At 33.4% G+C, this 17,845-nt stretch overlaps 1 protein-coding gene across 1 annotated transcript; it reads left to right on the forward strand.

Moving 5' to 3' along the window:
• Positions 1 to 631: 631 nt before the first annotated feature.
• LOC106071077 (menin-like) lies at positions 632 to 17,016 on the forward strand. The gene is made up of 6 exons (XM_013231118.2): positions 632 to 1,060; positions 1,864 to 2,016; positions 2,164 to 2,348; positions 4,459 to 4,499; positions 5,560 to 5,784; positions 8,534 to 17,016. Exons 1-6 carry the CDS (start codon positions 652 to 654, stop codon positions 9,795 to 9,797), a joined length of 2,277 nt encoding a protein of 758 aa, XP_013086572.1. The 5' UTR covers positions 632 to 651; the 3' UTR covers positions 9,798 to 17,016.
• Positions 17,017 to 17,845: the final 829 nt, after the last annotated feature.

Here is a 17,845-nt window from a genome sequence, read left to right on the forward strand (position 1 = left end):
TATCTTCTTATCTTATGTAATACAGAGAGATTATAGTGTCGTGCTAATAGTAGGCCTATTCTAGATCTAGACTAATTTGTTTTAGCATTAGAGCAGTGAGATTCATAACAAACGAATATTCACACTTGACTAGAGTAGGCCTATAACAAACACCTTTAGTAAAATCACTAAATTTAGAAAGCATTCAGGATAGAAGACTCAAAAGTAAAGTAGCAATTAGACTCTATATATAAAACACCGAACCATTTTCTTCAAATACAAAAACAAAATTTAATAAAATACTCAGAAAGACACAAAGATAAACGCACATTCCTCGTCCCATATGCTAGGACAAATTTGTACAAATACTTCTTCTTCCCCAGTGCTATTAGAGCATGGAATGGGTTGCCTGAGCTAGCCAGGAAAACCAGTGATTTGGCAGAATTTAATGTATTTTAATTTAATATGCATGACTGAATGCATGACGCTTAGGACGTAATCATCTTTTTTTGAAGTAACGTCTGTATTATATAAGATAAGATAAATACCGTATTCTGATTCAAACGAATAGTTGAATGAGTCGTTTTGTGAGAGTTAGATTCGGATCATTTTAAATCGGTCGCCTAAATTGAATGCATCACTTGCCACAACATTTATTAATCAGCATCAAAGATGGCGTGCTTTCGAGATAAAGTAAAGAAACATTTTCCGCTCACTGACATTAAAAGTGTAATTAATCTTTTCAAAGAGCAACTTGAGTCAAACGAAGAGCCAAATCTTGCCCTGCTTTCCATTGTATTAGGTTGCATAGAAAACACATTGACTTTGAATAGAGCTGTCCCAACTAACGATGATACTAAGTTGCTGCGTCCAATATTTCCAATTGTTGACTTCAGTACAGTGGATGCTTTGTATACCCAATTTGAAACATTGGTCAAAGGTTCGGTTGACTTAACAAAATACCCCAGTGGATATTCAAATAGAGATTTAGTGAAAAAAATTTCGGATGTCATATGGAGCTCTTTATCAAGAAGCTTCAAAGACAAAGCTCATTTACAATCATTGTACAGTTTCCTGACAGGTACTGGATTATAGTGGATAGTCACTGTAGAATACTGTAGATTAAGATTTAAGATAGAATCTAGGTTCTAGATCTAGACTATTCGCTATTATTTATTATAACTAGATCTAATCTAGATATCTATATATAGAGTCTATAATTTAAATGATAGATCTAGAGATACATTTTTACTAGATTCTAGATTTAACTCAGAAAGACACAAAGATAAAGGCACATTCCTCGTTCCATATGATCATATGCTAGGACAAGTTTGTACAAAAGTTTTCAAAAGCTCCTTCTTCCCTAGCGGAAGCTGGAAGGATTCAAAATCAAAACCATCGTGATGACACTCTTATAACACAACATACTTAGATACCATAGGACCTGACAGCCATACAAGTGACTCGTTACTACCTTCCATTATAAATAAAAATAAGGCCTGTCTTCGAGTCCTAAGATTAGTGAGGAATGCAGTATTTTCTGTGGCTGTGCAGCCCCAGCTGTGACCTCCATATTTTGCCACATCATGGGCAAGCAACCTGAACCTTCCGTTATAACTTATTTTTAAAAGTTACTGGTCCTGTTGACAAATTTTTCTAAGTTGTACAGTAACTATTTCATTGTACACTGGCTAGTGATTAACTTTTCTATTAAATGATTTATACAAACTTTTATTTTTACTATGGTAAACAAACATTTTTCTAGAAGTTAGCCATGTGTAAGGATTAAAATGTCAATTAAAAGTTATTATTTTATATTGTAAGTACAAAAAAAGATATTGTAAGTACAAAAAAAGATATTTGATTATAATTGATATTTTGAAGGAAATAAACTGGACTGTTTTGGTGTTGCTTTTGGGGTGGTAGCTGCTGCACAATTGTTGGGTCGCAATGACATCCATTTGTCACTATCTGAAGATCATGCATGGGTGATATTTGGAGAAGATGGAACAGATACTGCAGAAGTCACATGGCATGGTAAGATGTTTCTAAATTAATTTATCTTTTTTAATTTCTTTCCCCTTTTCAATATTATGTTATTGTAACATAAATTATTTTTAAAAACTCCATTATAAATAAGTGATTATGAATACTCTGGAACTTTTTTTTTCTAATATGGCACAGGTAAAGGCAATGAAGATAAAAGAGGTCAGTCTATTGCTTTGAGTGTGGCAGAGAAGTCTTGGTTGTACCTCAATGGTCATCCAGTCATTTGTAATCGTATGATTGAGGTCGCCGCCATTGTGTCTGCAGCAAATCCATCCATCAATTTTACAACAGACAGTATTGAAATGGGAGCACTACAACAGGTAATGTAACTAACACTTTGATTACGTATGTATTGCTTTATTTCTCGTTCAACTAGTCCATAGAAATGCTGTTAAAAATAATAGTCATTAGTTTAACAGACCTGCCTACCGTTACGCAAAATGCGTATTCGTTAAGTAAAATCTCCCAAAAATGACCGTCAGTACGCAAATACGCATTGAACCCGTCGCGTTACACATTTCGTATCTTTTTTTTCCCTCTCTTGACTAGCTTACGAGTGGTCACGGAAGTCACGCTAAGCTGTCCTGTGGGGGGGGGGGGGGGGGACAGAAAAGGTGGGGGAACACATTGTGTCCAGATCTATACGTTGATTGGTTCTTAAAAGCAATTAGATTTAGTCTAGAAATGAAGAACGCGAGAGTGAGGGAGTGGCGGGTTGGTACCATCAGTTAGCTGATACACCAACGTGACTTTTTTTTTTTAAACTTCATTAGTAGAAATTAATTATGTTGAATCCCTGATTCCCGTATTCATTTGTATAGAAAAAAATATCGAAGTGCTATCGATTCAAAACACATTGAGTGACATTGTAGATATCTAGTCTAGATCTAGATCTGGATTCTAGATCTAGAATCTAGATAACTTGAAACTTGTTATACAGGAGTAGATCTAGAATCTAGAGTCTAGCTAGTCATTACGCTATGTCATGATTCTCTACATTACTCTACAATCTAGATCCAATTTAGTTGTAGTATGATTTAGATTAACTACATCTAGATCGATAAACATCTACTACCATCTAGTCTAGATCTAGACTAGATATATATATATATATATATATATATGACTATTATGTCAAAATAGTGGATCGCGTAAGTCACAGTAAGTGTTACGCATTTAGGTGCCAAAATATGCATTTTGACCATCAGCGTTACGCATTTGGACTTTTTTTGGTAAGCAGGTCTGGTTTAAGGTTTAGATTTTATATTTTTTAAAAGTTTGCCCTGCGATGTTGTATGTTGACCATATTAATTAGCAACACCTCTTCTTCTGCATTTTCATTTCCATGTTGGAGAGTTTAGATAACCAGTTCTAAATCTGAAATGGACTGGTTTCCAGATCAGGGAGCTCTCCGTACAATATTTTTTCTAAAGTAGTATCTTGGGGCCAGTGTCTTGTTTGTGCCAGTCTGTAAAGTAAGCAGCTTTGAAGCATGTGGTCAGCATTCTCTGGAGACACCTCACGCAGGGCATATTTCCCTAGATCCCCTTAATAGCTTCTCAAACATTCTGTTGTGCCCTGTTTGAAGGAGAAAAATTATTTGTCCATTATCACTGAAATATCCCATTTGTATCGATAGCATCATCATCACAAAATTTTTACAAACACAATAAAAATATCCATTATACCATATGACACCTTTTGCTGTTTTCTTGGCCCTATGTTAATTACTTACTTACTTAGTACTTACTTAGGTCCTCCCGCGCCGTTCGGCGCATTGGGCGGCAAGCTGTCTCCATAATGATCTGTCACTGGCAATGTCTGAAGCCTCTTCCCATCTGGTGTCCACTGTTCTGAGGTCCTCCATGAAGGTGTGTCGCCAGGTAATACGAGGACGTCCCTGTTTGCGCTTTCCTCGTTTTGGCTTCCATGTTATCGCAACTCTTGGTGTGCGTAATTCATTTTGACGTAGAACATGTCCCGCAAACCTCATGCGACGCTCAGTCACAACCTCACTAAGTGTTCGATTTCTGTTACCAGAATGTTAATTACAACAGAATTTTAGGATTTTATGTACCTGAACAAGATGTACCTATTCCTTTTAGTCCAGACTGTGTTTTAATATCTAGGACAATTACAGAAAACCTTGATATATGATGACATTATCATTAAATTTATTCCAAATGGCAAAAAAATGTTTTATCTATGCTTCTTATAAATGACATGAATTTCAACCATTGGATTCTTTCCAGGCATCTTCTACTACCTCCTTACAGTATTTTTAACTACAGGAATTATTATCTTCAGTCTAAAGGAGCATGTAGACAGTTGAAAACATAACAAAATAAAAGCTTAACATTAATTAATAAATTTATATTTTTTGTAGCCAAATTTGTTATTATTTTTTTTATTTTTTTTATTGCTTTTTAGGAGTTGTTATGGCTCTTATATGATAAAGGACATCTCTCCAAGTAAGATTTTTTTCCTTAACAAATATATATGCTTTAAGATTATTAGACTTAAGCATTTCATTTTTGGTATTTAAGCAAAAATTCGGATGTAATTTATGGAAAATTTTTCTTGGTTATCAAGATAGAACAAAAGACATAAAGAAGAAAAAAAAATTGTATTTATTCAAATAAACCACAAAAATGCAAATTTTTTATAGTCATCACCTGTCCCTAAGTCTGATGGACCAATGATCCACACATGATCTGTTGACTTGTTCTCTCCATTCCTTTCTGTTACCAGAATTAGTCACTTCCATTGTATAAATGGGATTTGTGGCCCATTGTATAATCTATTATTAGTTTTTTTTCTAATTTAAACGCTGTATATAAAAATAATTCTAGATTGTAGCCTACTTGCAAATTCAGCGTTGAATGCGCCCTCATAGAGGGGTTAGGATTAGCTAAGGCTTTGTCATTGCCCTCCATGATAATTACAGCAGCTGGCTTGTTTAGTCTGCACATATTAATACATTATCATCAGTTGGTATCCCATGATGTTCTAATACTGAGTCTGATTTTCGCAGCAATTAGACCAGTTCCAGTAGGCATTCAATTTGCTAGAATATTATTCCCCAAATCTTATGCATCATGATGTGCCACAAACCAGACTTGCTGCAGCAGTTAAGTCATTCTAGACCTGAAGCAGCTTATGGACTGCATCTAGTAATGTTTTGGTTTTCACAAGACTTTAGGTAGAGAATATATATCCCATAGCAATCAATTTTCAAAGGTTTTCTCTAAGATGTTCAAGTCACTCAATCTTTAGAAACTTCTGAAGCATATCTGGATTTCTGTCATATCAGATTTTTAGCGATAATGCATTGAATAGGCTATGTCAGCATGTTATAAAGTAATATAATGAAATTAAAAGAGCAGTTATTGAATAGAAAGTACATTTAGGTTCTTTTTTTTTTTTTTCAATTGTTGTGCTGTGAAATCAATAATACCTGTAAGTAAGCTCTTTTATAATAGAGCCCTAATTATTTATACTATTATTTGTGTAACAAAATGTTTGTTTCAGATATCCCATGGCTCTAGGTAACTTGGGTGATTTAGAAGAAATCTCTCCCACTCCAGGCCGACCACCACCTCTGTGTATATTCCAAGAAGCCATCACCTCAGCCATTAAACATTATGACAATCATCATGTATACCCTTATACTTACATGGGTGCCTATCTTTACAGGAAGCGCTGCTATAAGGAAGCAATCAAATGTTGGGCTGAGGCCTCAAATGTAATCAGGAAGTAGGTCCATTCTTTTCAATCCATTTTTAGCGGCCCCCGAAAGGGGAAAAGACGCTATTAGTTTTGTGTGAAATGTCTGTCCGTCCGTCCCGTTTAGATCTCATAAACTAGAAAAGATAGTGAAAATCCGACATCACAATATTTTACACCATTCAAAGTTGTTATGCAACGAAAAATCTGATTTTTTAAATCACTTATGCAAGCAGTTTTTTCATAAAAATACACCACTTTTACAACTATTGACTATTAAACACTCAAACACTTGAGGCTCTTTATTAGGGGAGACGACAGTTTTCCATATTTTTAACACATTTATGCAAACGGTTGTAGATTTTTTGTCAAAAAATTTTGTTTTTATAATTGTATTGTTAAGTTATGTAAGTTCTGTTATACTAAGTACTATATTTACACACAAACAAATGTTTACTATTTTTTTAAAGAGAAAAAATCTATTTAGTATGCATTATAAGTTAGACATAATTTAAAACAAATAGTAATCTTGTAAAATGCATTTTCTTGTCCCCCTTTTTTTTTTTTCTTCTATTTACGGAAACGTCTTTTTCCATGAGGATTCGAATAAGAGATTGAGCCTTTTAAAAACAATTACATCAATTATAAAACTTCAGTTAGGCCGGTAAAGCACTTGGCTCCCGAACCGTGGGTCCCGGGTTCGAATCCTGGTGAAGACTGGGATTGTTCGAATCCTGGTGAAGACTGGGATTTTCAACTTTGGAATCTTTGGGTGCCTCTGAGTCTACCCATCACTAATGGGTACCTGACATTAGTTGGGGAAAAGTAAAGGTGATTGGACGTTGTGCTGGCTACATGACACCCTCATTAACTGTAGGCCACAAAAACAGATGAACTTTACTCTGTCCTAAAGACCACAAGGTCTGAAAGGGGAACTAGTTAGGCCAGGTTCGCATCTAACTTTACATTCACTTTCGCCTATCCTTTGATCTGCTGGACCGTTGGGGCACTAAACAAGATCTGTCAACCTTCTTTCTCCATTCTTATCTGTCATTTGTCTTTGATATGATTTCATTTGGATGTTCTTTCTGAAAATATTGAAGCCTGCCTGGGTGGACCACTTTGGGGGCCTATTTTGAGTTTGTTTTTCCACACAAACTGTCTTTGTAACCTCGTTATTTAAAATTCATGGTTACAAACATTGTCTTTTAAGTGGTACTAGTGTTTCTGAATTAATTATTTTGCCTTTCCTTCAACTAGTTAGTCTTTGGTCTTGTTCATGTTGCCCTAAAAGTATGAAATAATAAAAAGACAAGAAAAAGTGTACAATTTCATTAAACCACACTTCACCTATCCCTTTGTTGGGCACCACTCAAGATCTGTCACCCATCCTCCATTCCTCTCTTGTCTTTTGCCTTGGATAGAACCTCTTTCAATGGCAAGCCCGTCCATTCTTTTATGATGTCTTCCCTTCGCCTTTTCTGTCTGTCTCTTCTTCTTTTTCCTGGTGCTGTTCCCTGAAGGAATGTCTTTGCAATCCCCTAAGACCTTGTAATATGGCCATAGTTTTTTTTTTTTTTTTTTTTTTTTTTTTTTTTTTTTCAAAACAATAATTAACAGGTCATTTGTGGTGGGTCCAATCCTGAAGTAAACCTGTCTCTATTCTTCTCTAAGAGAAGAAAAACCCAAAACTTAGAAAATATTGATTTTTGCTCCATGTTGGTATAAAAAGTTACAAGACATCCTCACAATTGCAGTTTTAATTCTATTGAAAATCATTTAGTTGTTTTTCAACATGGACTCTTTCTCAACACACATCTGCAATCCTCCTACTTGTTTAGGCATATCACACCTGACATCTGCACCTGCAGTGATTTTATGTTGTTACTTTATTGACTTTAAGTTTAAATTCCCCTTTCATACTTTGCTATCTATAGGGCAGAAGATGTATGATGTAAAGGTCATCTTTTTCTGTGGCTGTTGTCCTATGGCCAGCATGACTAACCATCTTTACTTTTCCTCAACTAATGTAAGGCACCCGTCAAAGCTTTATGGACTCAGAGGGGCCCTAAAGATCCCAAAATAAAAATCCCAGGATTTGAACCCGGGACTCCTGGTTTGGCTTAATGTATCTTAACGTATTGGCTTAATGTATCTAAAATATAGACAGGGTCAACTTGTTGTCCACCATTTCATTCAATAGACCAATAACTTTCCAAGGTTTGTGTTGTTTTCAAACAAATACGCATAATTAAAACAGTTAACATTGTAAGCAACATTGGGTGAGAAAGGCCCTTATAAAAAAAAAATTCTGTATTATAAAAAAAATAAATTTGATATTTTTAGAGCAATAGCAATTCAAACCAGGCACACAGTACTAAGTTTTCAGTGAAAAAAAAATTATTATTGAGCACAACTTAAAATGGATTGTAATGTGTTTTCACTCTCTTAATCTGGATATGAATTTATTTTTTTTTACCTAGAATAGGTCATAGCAATTCTTGAACTTGAAATTAAGCACAAAATGATCAAAGTTGACCAATATTCTCAACTTTAAATAAATAATAGATGGAAAATGTCTGACAATTATTTCATACTTTGTTGGTAATATTCATGCTGTATTTTCATTTCTTATTTGCACATTTAAGAAATTGTCCTTTGTTAAGTTCTTTTTATCTGTTGAATAGTTTTTGACGAAAGTATATATTTATAGATTTTAGTTTCCTTAAAAATCATGTTTATTTATTTTCTTCCAATTTTATTTTCTCAATTCTACCAGATTTAACTACACAAGAGAAGATGAAGAGATTTACAAAGAATTTTTGGAAATTGCCAATGAGCTCATTCCCAACATAGTGAAAGCTGTCTCTTTAAACACGCTGGATCGTGCTCAGATGAACATTTTATACAACCCTGAAGTTTATGCAGATATCCTGCGCTTCTATGACGGAATCTGTGAATGGGAGGAAGGGAGCTCTACCCCAGTTTTACATGTTGGCTGGGCACAACACCTGACTTTTTCTTTAAACAAATTTGATCCCAGAACACGTGCTAAAATTGACGTAGGAAAAGATGAGGATGATGAGGATAGTGAAATGGATGAAAATGATGAAAATGACAATGAAAGCAACAGTAAGTCTAAGGATAAGACCAAGCCTCAGAATGGAGTTCCAGTCTCAACAAATGATGGAAAAGAAACTTTAAAGTCGGCACTTGATGATTTGAAAAAAGGTGATTCTACAAATTCAACACCATCACATTTATTGGGTCAACGGGTGACTGCTAAAAATCGTAAAGGGCAGCGCAGGAGAAATTCAAATGCATCTAAAGAGTCCAACATTAAAACTTCTTTAAATGAAACAGACAAACAAGGAAACTTAGATGATAGCAAGAAAGCTGAAGATAAAATCAAATGTACCATTGAGGAATTAGCCACAAAAGTAAATCAGGAGGACAGCTCTGGGAACTCAACAACCAACCCTAACATAACAGCTCTGGCTCAGCAATGTAGTCATAGTATTCTCAATAAAGATTACCTTTTGGGTGCAGGTGAGCCTTTCTCCACATCTCCCGCAACGCTGGCACCTACAACAGATGAAGCTTTTATCAACACCACTAGCTCAACTGGTCACTACACTGGTCCAGATGCCAGGCTTGATGTAGATGAGTTCTTAAGTTCAAAGTCCAATGGCACTGCATTCATCGGCCTAACTATGGACTCGATGTTGAAGGCTGAGAGTCCCTCAGAAATGATGTTGACCATGAAACGACCAGAAGAATCAGCACGACCCTTGCCCCTGCCATCCCCTTCTCCTTCCCCAACTGCTGAAATGCTTGCCGCTATTGGAACAGTCTTTGTGGATCTCAAGAGTGAGAAAATGAAAGGTTTGAAAAAAATGTTTCAATCTGCTAAACTCAACGCGAGTGCCATCAAGCTTCAACTAACAGCTCAGTCTCAGGTCCATGTTAAAGACTCAAGGTTCTTGGATTTTTGTGAGCCAATGGGATCAGCAAGAAAACGACCTCGTCGGGAAATAGTATGAATCCAATTCCAATTGCTTTTGGAAGCTATTTAAACAGGTTATTAATAGTTTTAATACATGCAAATTGTAATTGTTGTTTTTTTTTTAAATAGCCCTTTGCTTTTTTTTTTTTTTTTTTTTTTTTTTTTTTATCTCTTGTAAAATCTAAATATTGTTCTAAAAATTCCATTTTTGCATTCTCATCACTACTGGGTACTGTAATGAGAAAATGTACAATATGTATGAGAGGGAGATAAGTTCAAAGCCCATTTTATTGCCATTTTGTGTTGGTGTTGCAATGAAAGAACTGCCTTTATTATGTTATCTTAATAGAGTTTTGTTACCTCATTGGGCTTTCTGTGTAACTAACATTGTTTGACTACAAACTGAAATGGTTGTTTGAATCATATTTGCTTTTAGCATCTGTTATTTTATTGTTATTGGGGAAAAAAAGCTGAAAAAAAAAAGTCTTTTTTTTTTAAATTCTTTGTTTGTTTTAAAAAGTGCTATGGTATATTCTTAATTAATGTTCTTTAGTAAGCACTTTTTTTTTTACATTTTTTAATGAATGACACTAGAAATGAAACCACCTAGTTCTTATTTTTTTAAAGTTATATTTTAAATGTTGAGTATTAGATCTGTGACATGAACATTTAATACAAACTTTTTTAACAAAATTTCTTTTCTCTCTACTTTGCTGTGGATTCTGCAGCATTAGGTGGGTGCTGGTGACAGAAATAAAAAAATTGAATGGATAATGACCCTTTTCATAGTACAACCACTTAAAATTAACTGAAGATTTGTTTTAACGATGTCAGTCAATCATTTCAGCACTTGTAAATAGTGCCAGCTAGCATCGCGGAATGTCACTTTGTTTTTAAAGGAAATGTTTAACAAAATTGTGGATCAAATTTGTTTTATCATGTAAAACAAGAGTATACTTTTTTTATCCCTTTCTATTTTCTAAGTGGTCTGGCTTTTCCCCCGGAATCTCTGTATATATGTGTGTAGTCTCAGTATGTATATATTTGTATAAAGAGACATAAATGTTTTCAACATATCCAGTAACCATTTCCTGTTGTCCGAGAAGTTTGGGAATCTTTCTTCTTGTTGTTTCTTTCCATCATGTCTTGTATTCAGGACAAGAGGACACATTGTGCAAGTCGTTTGTTTGACTTGCAGTCACTTTTATGTCCATGCTTTTTAAACAGAGGACATGAACGCTGTACATATTTTGTATACCTTCTATTTTTGTTGAAACATTTGTTATAGTTGACGTCCTGTTGGCCCGGTGCTCTCAGATTCGTTTGTTCTGCTGTCAGAAACATTTTAGTTCACTGTCAACTTATAGCAATATATTTTTCCTCAAATTTTGATCACTACATTTTTAAGGTCCAAGTTTTTAAGAACATTGGGATAGAAAAGTACTTTTTCAAACATATAGAAAAGAAAAAAACACTCTATTATCACCTATTATAATGAGTTAATTTTGTCAACTCAAACTAATTGAAATGTTTATCTACAATGTACTGCTACCAGTACTTGAAACATTTTATCATTTACTAATCTGTGCTTGTCATTCTTTTAATGGTTGACTTTAGTGTCCATAGTATTGTCTCCCTTGCTTCAGCACAGAATTGTGTAGTTTTCATATCTGTTTTCAAAATCTAATGACTGGCTAAAAAATAGAAACCAACAAAATTATCTGTCAATATTTGATGTCTTGTTTACTCCACAAAACTTAATGCTCTACTGTTTGTACTTGGAGTAGAATGTTGAGGACATTTTGAATTAGAAGTATAAGACTAAAATCATCTGAAATTCCCACAAGTTATCACTAGCACCACAGTTGATTATCTGAAGTTAACTTAATTTTGAGTGCAGAAAGAGATTATCACTCAAGGATTTCTGATTAAGAATATATATATATAATGGTTCTCCTAGTAGCAATATCGGCAATTAATAAATGAACAGTTAGGTGTGTGGTTTAAAAAATAATGAATTCTCAGCCAATCCATCTGCCACTTGAGTATCTGTAGCTGAGACAATGTTTTCAAAGATTCTTTCTGTAAATTGCAGTGATTCATTTTTTTTTGTAGCATTGAAATAGTATGCTCTTTAACTGGTTTGTTTCTTTGTAGTCAATATCAATCTTCAATTTCTTTCATTCATATAATGCATGTATTAACAAAAAGGCTGTTGAAAAAAAAAAACTAAAAAAAAAATAGTTTCTGTTTACACTAAATAAATGTGAGGTTTATTAATGTCTCTACAATTATGTTAGTTTGAAAAGCTTTTCATTTGCCCTTGTTTTAGTGAAATATCACAGCTTACTTGATCATGTTTTGTATTTCAGACTTAAAGATGTTTTTAATAAGCATGTGTATAATAAATATTCAGTTACTACGTCCAAGACTCATTTCATTTCATATAATAGAACCATTCAGTAATCTGTTATATATATTGTATCAGGAGTTAAGTAAAAACAATGAAAAAAAAAAAGGTTCATTGGTTGGTTACATTTTATTTAACTAGGTTTTATTGTAACTTAAGCCACACACTTAATGTACATGTACATTATACTGTACAAGTAAAAAGTGGCTCATTCTCTTGTTTTACACTTGTCTTTGTAATGTTGACCACTACAGAATATTCTCTTGCCTGGACATGAACAAATCCAAACTATTTTTGTGTATCTGTGTAATTGTTACTTCAAAGTTTAAGCTAGTCACTTGTTATTACCAATGGACTTTGTCTATGTGTCTCAGCTGTTTACATTGAATCTATCATTGTTTATGCTTCATTTGAACATTTTGCTTCTTTTCCTGTTGCTGTTCTATCCAAAAAAATACAATCAAAAAATGTATTCACTGGTGGTTTTTTTTTTTTTTTTTTGTTTTTTTTTTAAAGTTGAAAACAAAAAATAAAAAGTTAGTTTGATTAATACATTTGGTAAGCTTAATGACAGCACTATTCAACTCACGGATACTGGTCTTGCTATTTCTTTATGCTAGTGACTTTCACTGTTTAGAAATAAGTCTTTTTGTATTTGTTTCAACTAGGATTAGAAGTGTCAAAATTATATGTTCATTATGTTACTAACATTCCGTTATGATAGTAGATAAAATTGATGTATCATATTTTTGTTTTAGGAAAGGGACAAACTTTTGTTGGCTATTCTGGCTAGTTTTTTTTTACCATGATTCCATCTTTTATAAATAAAAAGAAAAACCTTTTTGAAAATAGTTTGATGAATATCTTCCATATTTTTCAACTTTCAGTATAATCATATAAACATAAATATTAACTCAAGGAAAATTGTGTCAAACTAAATCAGACAAAAAAAAAAGGGAACAACTTTCCTAATTTCATTACTAACCAGAATGTACTCATCACTTATCAGGAAATTTTAGACACAGTACATTATGTCCTTTATAGTGGGTACAACTCATTTCGAAATGTGTAAACTTGAAGAAATAAATGATCAAATGTCAGTTGTTGTTTTTCTGAATTGTTTAAAATTGTTAACATCTTTTATGGTCCTTTTATTTTATTTCTTCAAAAACATTTTTCACTTTGGAGTTGGCAAGGGAGAGAAAACAATTTTAGTTACGGGTATTTCCATTCGTTAATATAATTTTTCTTGTTTTATTCATGGCAAGTAGATTTATATTGATTCTTATCTAGATAAATGAAAAGGACAGGATTTTGTAACCTGTTTGTAAGTTCCAAGATTGAAAAGAACTTCACTTCTCCTTCCCTTGCTTCACACTTAAGAGTTGCCTTGAGGTCATCAAGGTTCAAGATAAACAAAAAAATATAAGAAATTGTGGAATCCAAATACCAGTAACTGTAGAGGAAACAACTTACTAATAGAGCTAGACACAGTACATTATGTCCTATATAGTGGATACTATTGAACATTTAAATAATTCAGACATCAATATTTTATAATTTTGACTGTATATATGTATTGTTTTTTTTGTTTGTTGTTGTTTTCATATCAGTTTAATAATATGAACATTTGTCTTACAATTATATGACACTTTTACCAGATGTTTTGTCTATTGGATTTACCTAAATGCCAACTCAGAGAAGTTATTGTACATATTGTTTAGTGTTAATAAGTTTTCATCAAGATTTTTGTCATGCTTGATTTTCAGATTCAGTTTGTACCTACTGCTTGTCTTATTATGTGTCCCTGGTGTAGCAAGTGAATGGTACACAATTTGAAGGCTTTGTTTTCTAGAAACTCTCATAAACCCTGTAACTTCTGTCTAACCTTTTCCAACTCTATTTTTTTTTCTTTGGTTGGCAGAAAAGCTATTGTACTGGCAAACCATCATCTTGCTTATTTTTAACTCCCCTCATGAGAGTTCCATTGCAATACATACTTGAACATAGTTTAGCACAAGGTCCATTCAACACCACTTGCACTACTTGTTTATCTAGTCATACATGTTAGTGATTATTTCATTATGTCATTGGTTTTCTTGGCTTATTAAAACAACCCAAGACGTAGTCAGGTTTGCATCTTATGGCAGGGTTCAGTTATCCTTCTCTTTCATTTAGTGTCCCACTTTTGTTACACATTGTATTGTGCTGGTCAGTGAGGGTTCTGTTTTAGTTGTTTTGTTCTGATGTGGACAAAAATAATTAAATTTGCACGCAAAATGTTTAGTACTCATTGGGACATGACTAGCTGTACAAAAAATGAGCTGGTTTTCTTTTTGGTTATGTTACGGTTACACTAGACAGACTAGTAACGCTAACATTCCTTCAATGCCTCCTAATAACCCTCATTGCATTGAGTTGAACCTCTGAGTTCTACACTAACATCATAACCATGGGCAGTTAATCAATATTTCACGTAGTGAAGTAGCTGACACTAGTTTTGCCCCTTTTATCTTCATAATTTGTTGAGTTCCTGTTTTTGTTTAAGACATCACCAGTATCTGTGATACGAGTTTGTTTGTTTTTTTAAAACCTAATGTTTTAACTCCTCAATTGTGGAAAAAAAACAAGTCCAGCCTGTTCACGTTTTGTTGAAGTAATCAAATATTTCTTAGTTGTTTGTATTGTACATCCAAAACATTATCAATTTGGTTTTTTTTTTTTTGTCATTGCATACAACAAAAACACAATTCAATCAAGAACTTACTTTTTTTTTTTAAGTGAGCTACTCTTGGTTTCTTATTATTGCTGGGTTTTTTTTAATAAATAAAGTAAGTTTTTCTCCTTGATTTGTTCCAACACAATGTTACTGTGAATGCTTATCCTTCTTTACCTGTATATAATGGTTGAATGCTGCACTATTCTGTTCTTGTTTAAAACAAAATGTGTTAATATTTCTCTTTTTTTTTCTTTTTCTGTCATTTATGTCGTTGGTTGTACATTTATTTGTCTTCTGATAACTTGAATTCTGGGCTATAGACGTAGCGCCACATTTTTGAATAATTAATCTTGCGAGCATTTCTATTTTCCATTATGTAGAAAGCCAATAGCACCCACGATGACATTGCTCACCTTTTGAGTGAGGTCAACACGTTTTGATTTACATTTACTGTATATTGTTTATTGTCATGCATGAAGCTTGTAAAAAAAAAAAAAATTTCCAGAATGAATAACCGTTGTAAGTTTGTTGATGTAATAACTAAATATCTCAATGTGTCTATACATTTGATAGATTTTTAACATATTAACTCCTCAGGTAGGACTTTTGGATACCTGATACTAAGTAGGCTCTAGATGTTATATGTTTTATCCCCTCCCCCCTTTTTTTATTATTATATTTAAGTTTTAACTTCAATGTTGACTATATATCATATTGTCTATATTCTCTATTGCATGTTTCATAGCCAAGGATTTTCTGATCTGATTATCAAGATCTTGTTTGAATTTACATTGTTTTCAGGGATATTTTTTTGATAATGCACACAGTTAGAAGAAATGTTCTTTATCTTTCATTTATTAAAAAAAAAGGATTCAATATAATATTGTAGGGAATGACATCCCTCCAACCCCAAAAAACTACAGAAAGCTCTATTTTATTAATCATCTTTTAAGAATTTTGTTGAAGCTCCATGGGATGGGATGGAAGTCTGCAAAGTTGAGTAGATGTTTTTTTTTTAATTTGACTAAAAAAATACTAGATACTTTTGGGGCTTTTAGTTAAAATGAAGTTTGTGTTATTGAATAGCAAACCACACACTCATAAGTTTGTATTTTCATTCCATTTTCTTCTCAACAGTTACATTTTTGTTGACATTTTCATCACAGACACATGACAGTGACCTGAGTTAAACATTTTCATCACAGACACATGACAGTGACCTGAGTTAAACATTTTCATATTGACTCAATTTGGTCATGACTTCAGTCTCATTCCATGGTCTACACACATTTTTTTTTCATTGTAACATTGGATGGCTGCCCTGTGTGTGTGGTATGCAGTCCACTGTCATCTTTGTGGTCCCTAGTTCAAACCCCCCTTCTATCTCCCGACGTCCAGCAGGAGGTTTCCGGTTCGGACATAATAATCTTCCTATCTGAAGGAATGTCTCAAAACATGTTAAACTAAGACTAGTTACTGGTAAATTAAAAAGATGACTCAAATCTAATGTTTGTTTTATCTATGTTGATGTTAGCTTTAATTTGAAGGTCCTGATCTGTATGTAGCCCTGTCACTAACTAGTGGGTCATCTCTTGACTTGTTAGATCCATCCTTAGAAGTGCAATCAGTCTCACAGAGTATTGCTTTGTTATTTTTACTTAGTGCAATGTGTCAGTTAACATAACAAAATAGAAATTCTATTAGAAATCAAGTGTATTTTCTTTTGTTTTCTATTGCAGTGCTTTGAATGTATTGAACTGGGTATAAACCTAGACATTTAGTTTTCTTTTACTTGAATACTGTAACCAAAAGAATAAACGGCACTTGCATATATGTTGTTGTTTGTTTGTTGTTTTTTTTTTGTTTCTTTTTATATTGGACACAATCTCAACTTTTATTATTTCATGCACTCTATACCTGCATTGTGTAGTCTAAATATTTAGTGCTTGATAGTTTGAATGTTGTCAATCTGGTGTTGCTTAAATTTGTTGTTGTTGTTGTGTGTCTAATGTTTTTTATTCTCCTCATCTTTTTGAAAACTTGAGAACCTTGTATGATTTATTTTTCTCCTATGCTGGGTCATCGTGACAAGACTTGAATTGCAAGTCATTAAAAAATACTCGTTGAGCTCAAGTTTTATTTTTCATTCATTAAATTTTTGTTTTTTGACAAAGTTTGTGTCATCAGTTTAATAATAGCCTTAGAAACAGGTGAGATGGACAACACCTGCCCCCATAGATAGCAAGGACTGAAAGAGGTACCTTAAATAATAATCTTTAGCCTTATGAAAATGTGTATTACAATTGTGAATTTCACACGACACATATAACTAAACATTATATCACTTGACTCATGGTAAAACAGTAATAGTTTGGATGGTTGTCCCCTGCCAGTCACATGATGAATTCTCAATGTGATTACCAACTTCCCCTATTCTATTAAAATGTGTGAGCTAATTAAAGGAATTGTAACAATAAAAGCATGTTTAAAATACTATTTAAAACAAAAACAAAGCTGATATTGCATGTAATTGTATCAATTAGTTTGGATAAGTCATGTGGCTAAATTTGTAATAGCCTATATAAATACTCTGGATGATAGGGCTCTTCTGTAGGCTATACAGAGACCATGGGTGCACCAGACATTGAATGGAAACGAATGCATTTTATGTTTTTTAAGTTAGGGGCCCTCAGCGTCCTACATAAACTGTGAGCAAACTCCTTTTTGGTCCACATATAAAAGAGAGGGGGGTGGTAACTATAACATCGATATTGCCCATCGCCCCTCTTTTTAACATTTACAAATGATTCCTGGATAAGATAATTTTATTGGTTGAAACAAATGGAAATTCAGTTTCTATAGGCCACCTGTTAAAACTGCTCTCACCAAATATGATTTTTAGATTGTGGAGAGGGTGTTACGCATAACGCGAATAGTGTAATAGACGCCATATTAA

This window comes from Biomphalaria glabrata, chromosome 3 (assembly GCF_947242115.1).
Source record: "Biomphalaria glabrata chromosome 3, xgBioGlab47.1, whole genome shotgun sequence".
NCBI classification, from domain to species: Eukaryota; Metazoa; Mollusca; class Gastropoda; family Planorbidae; genus Biomphalaria; species Biomphalaria glabrata.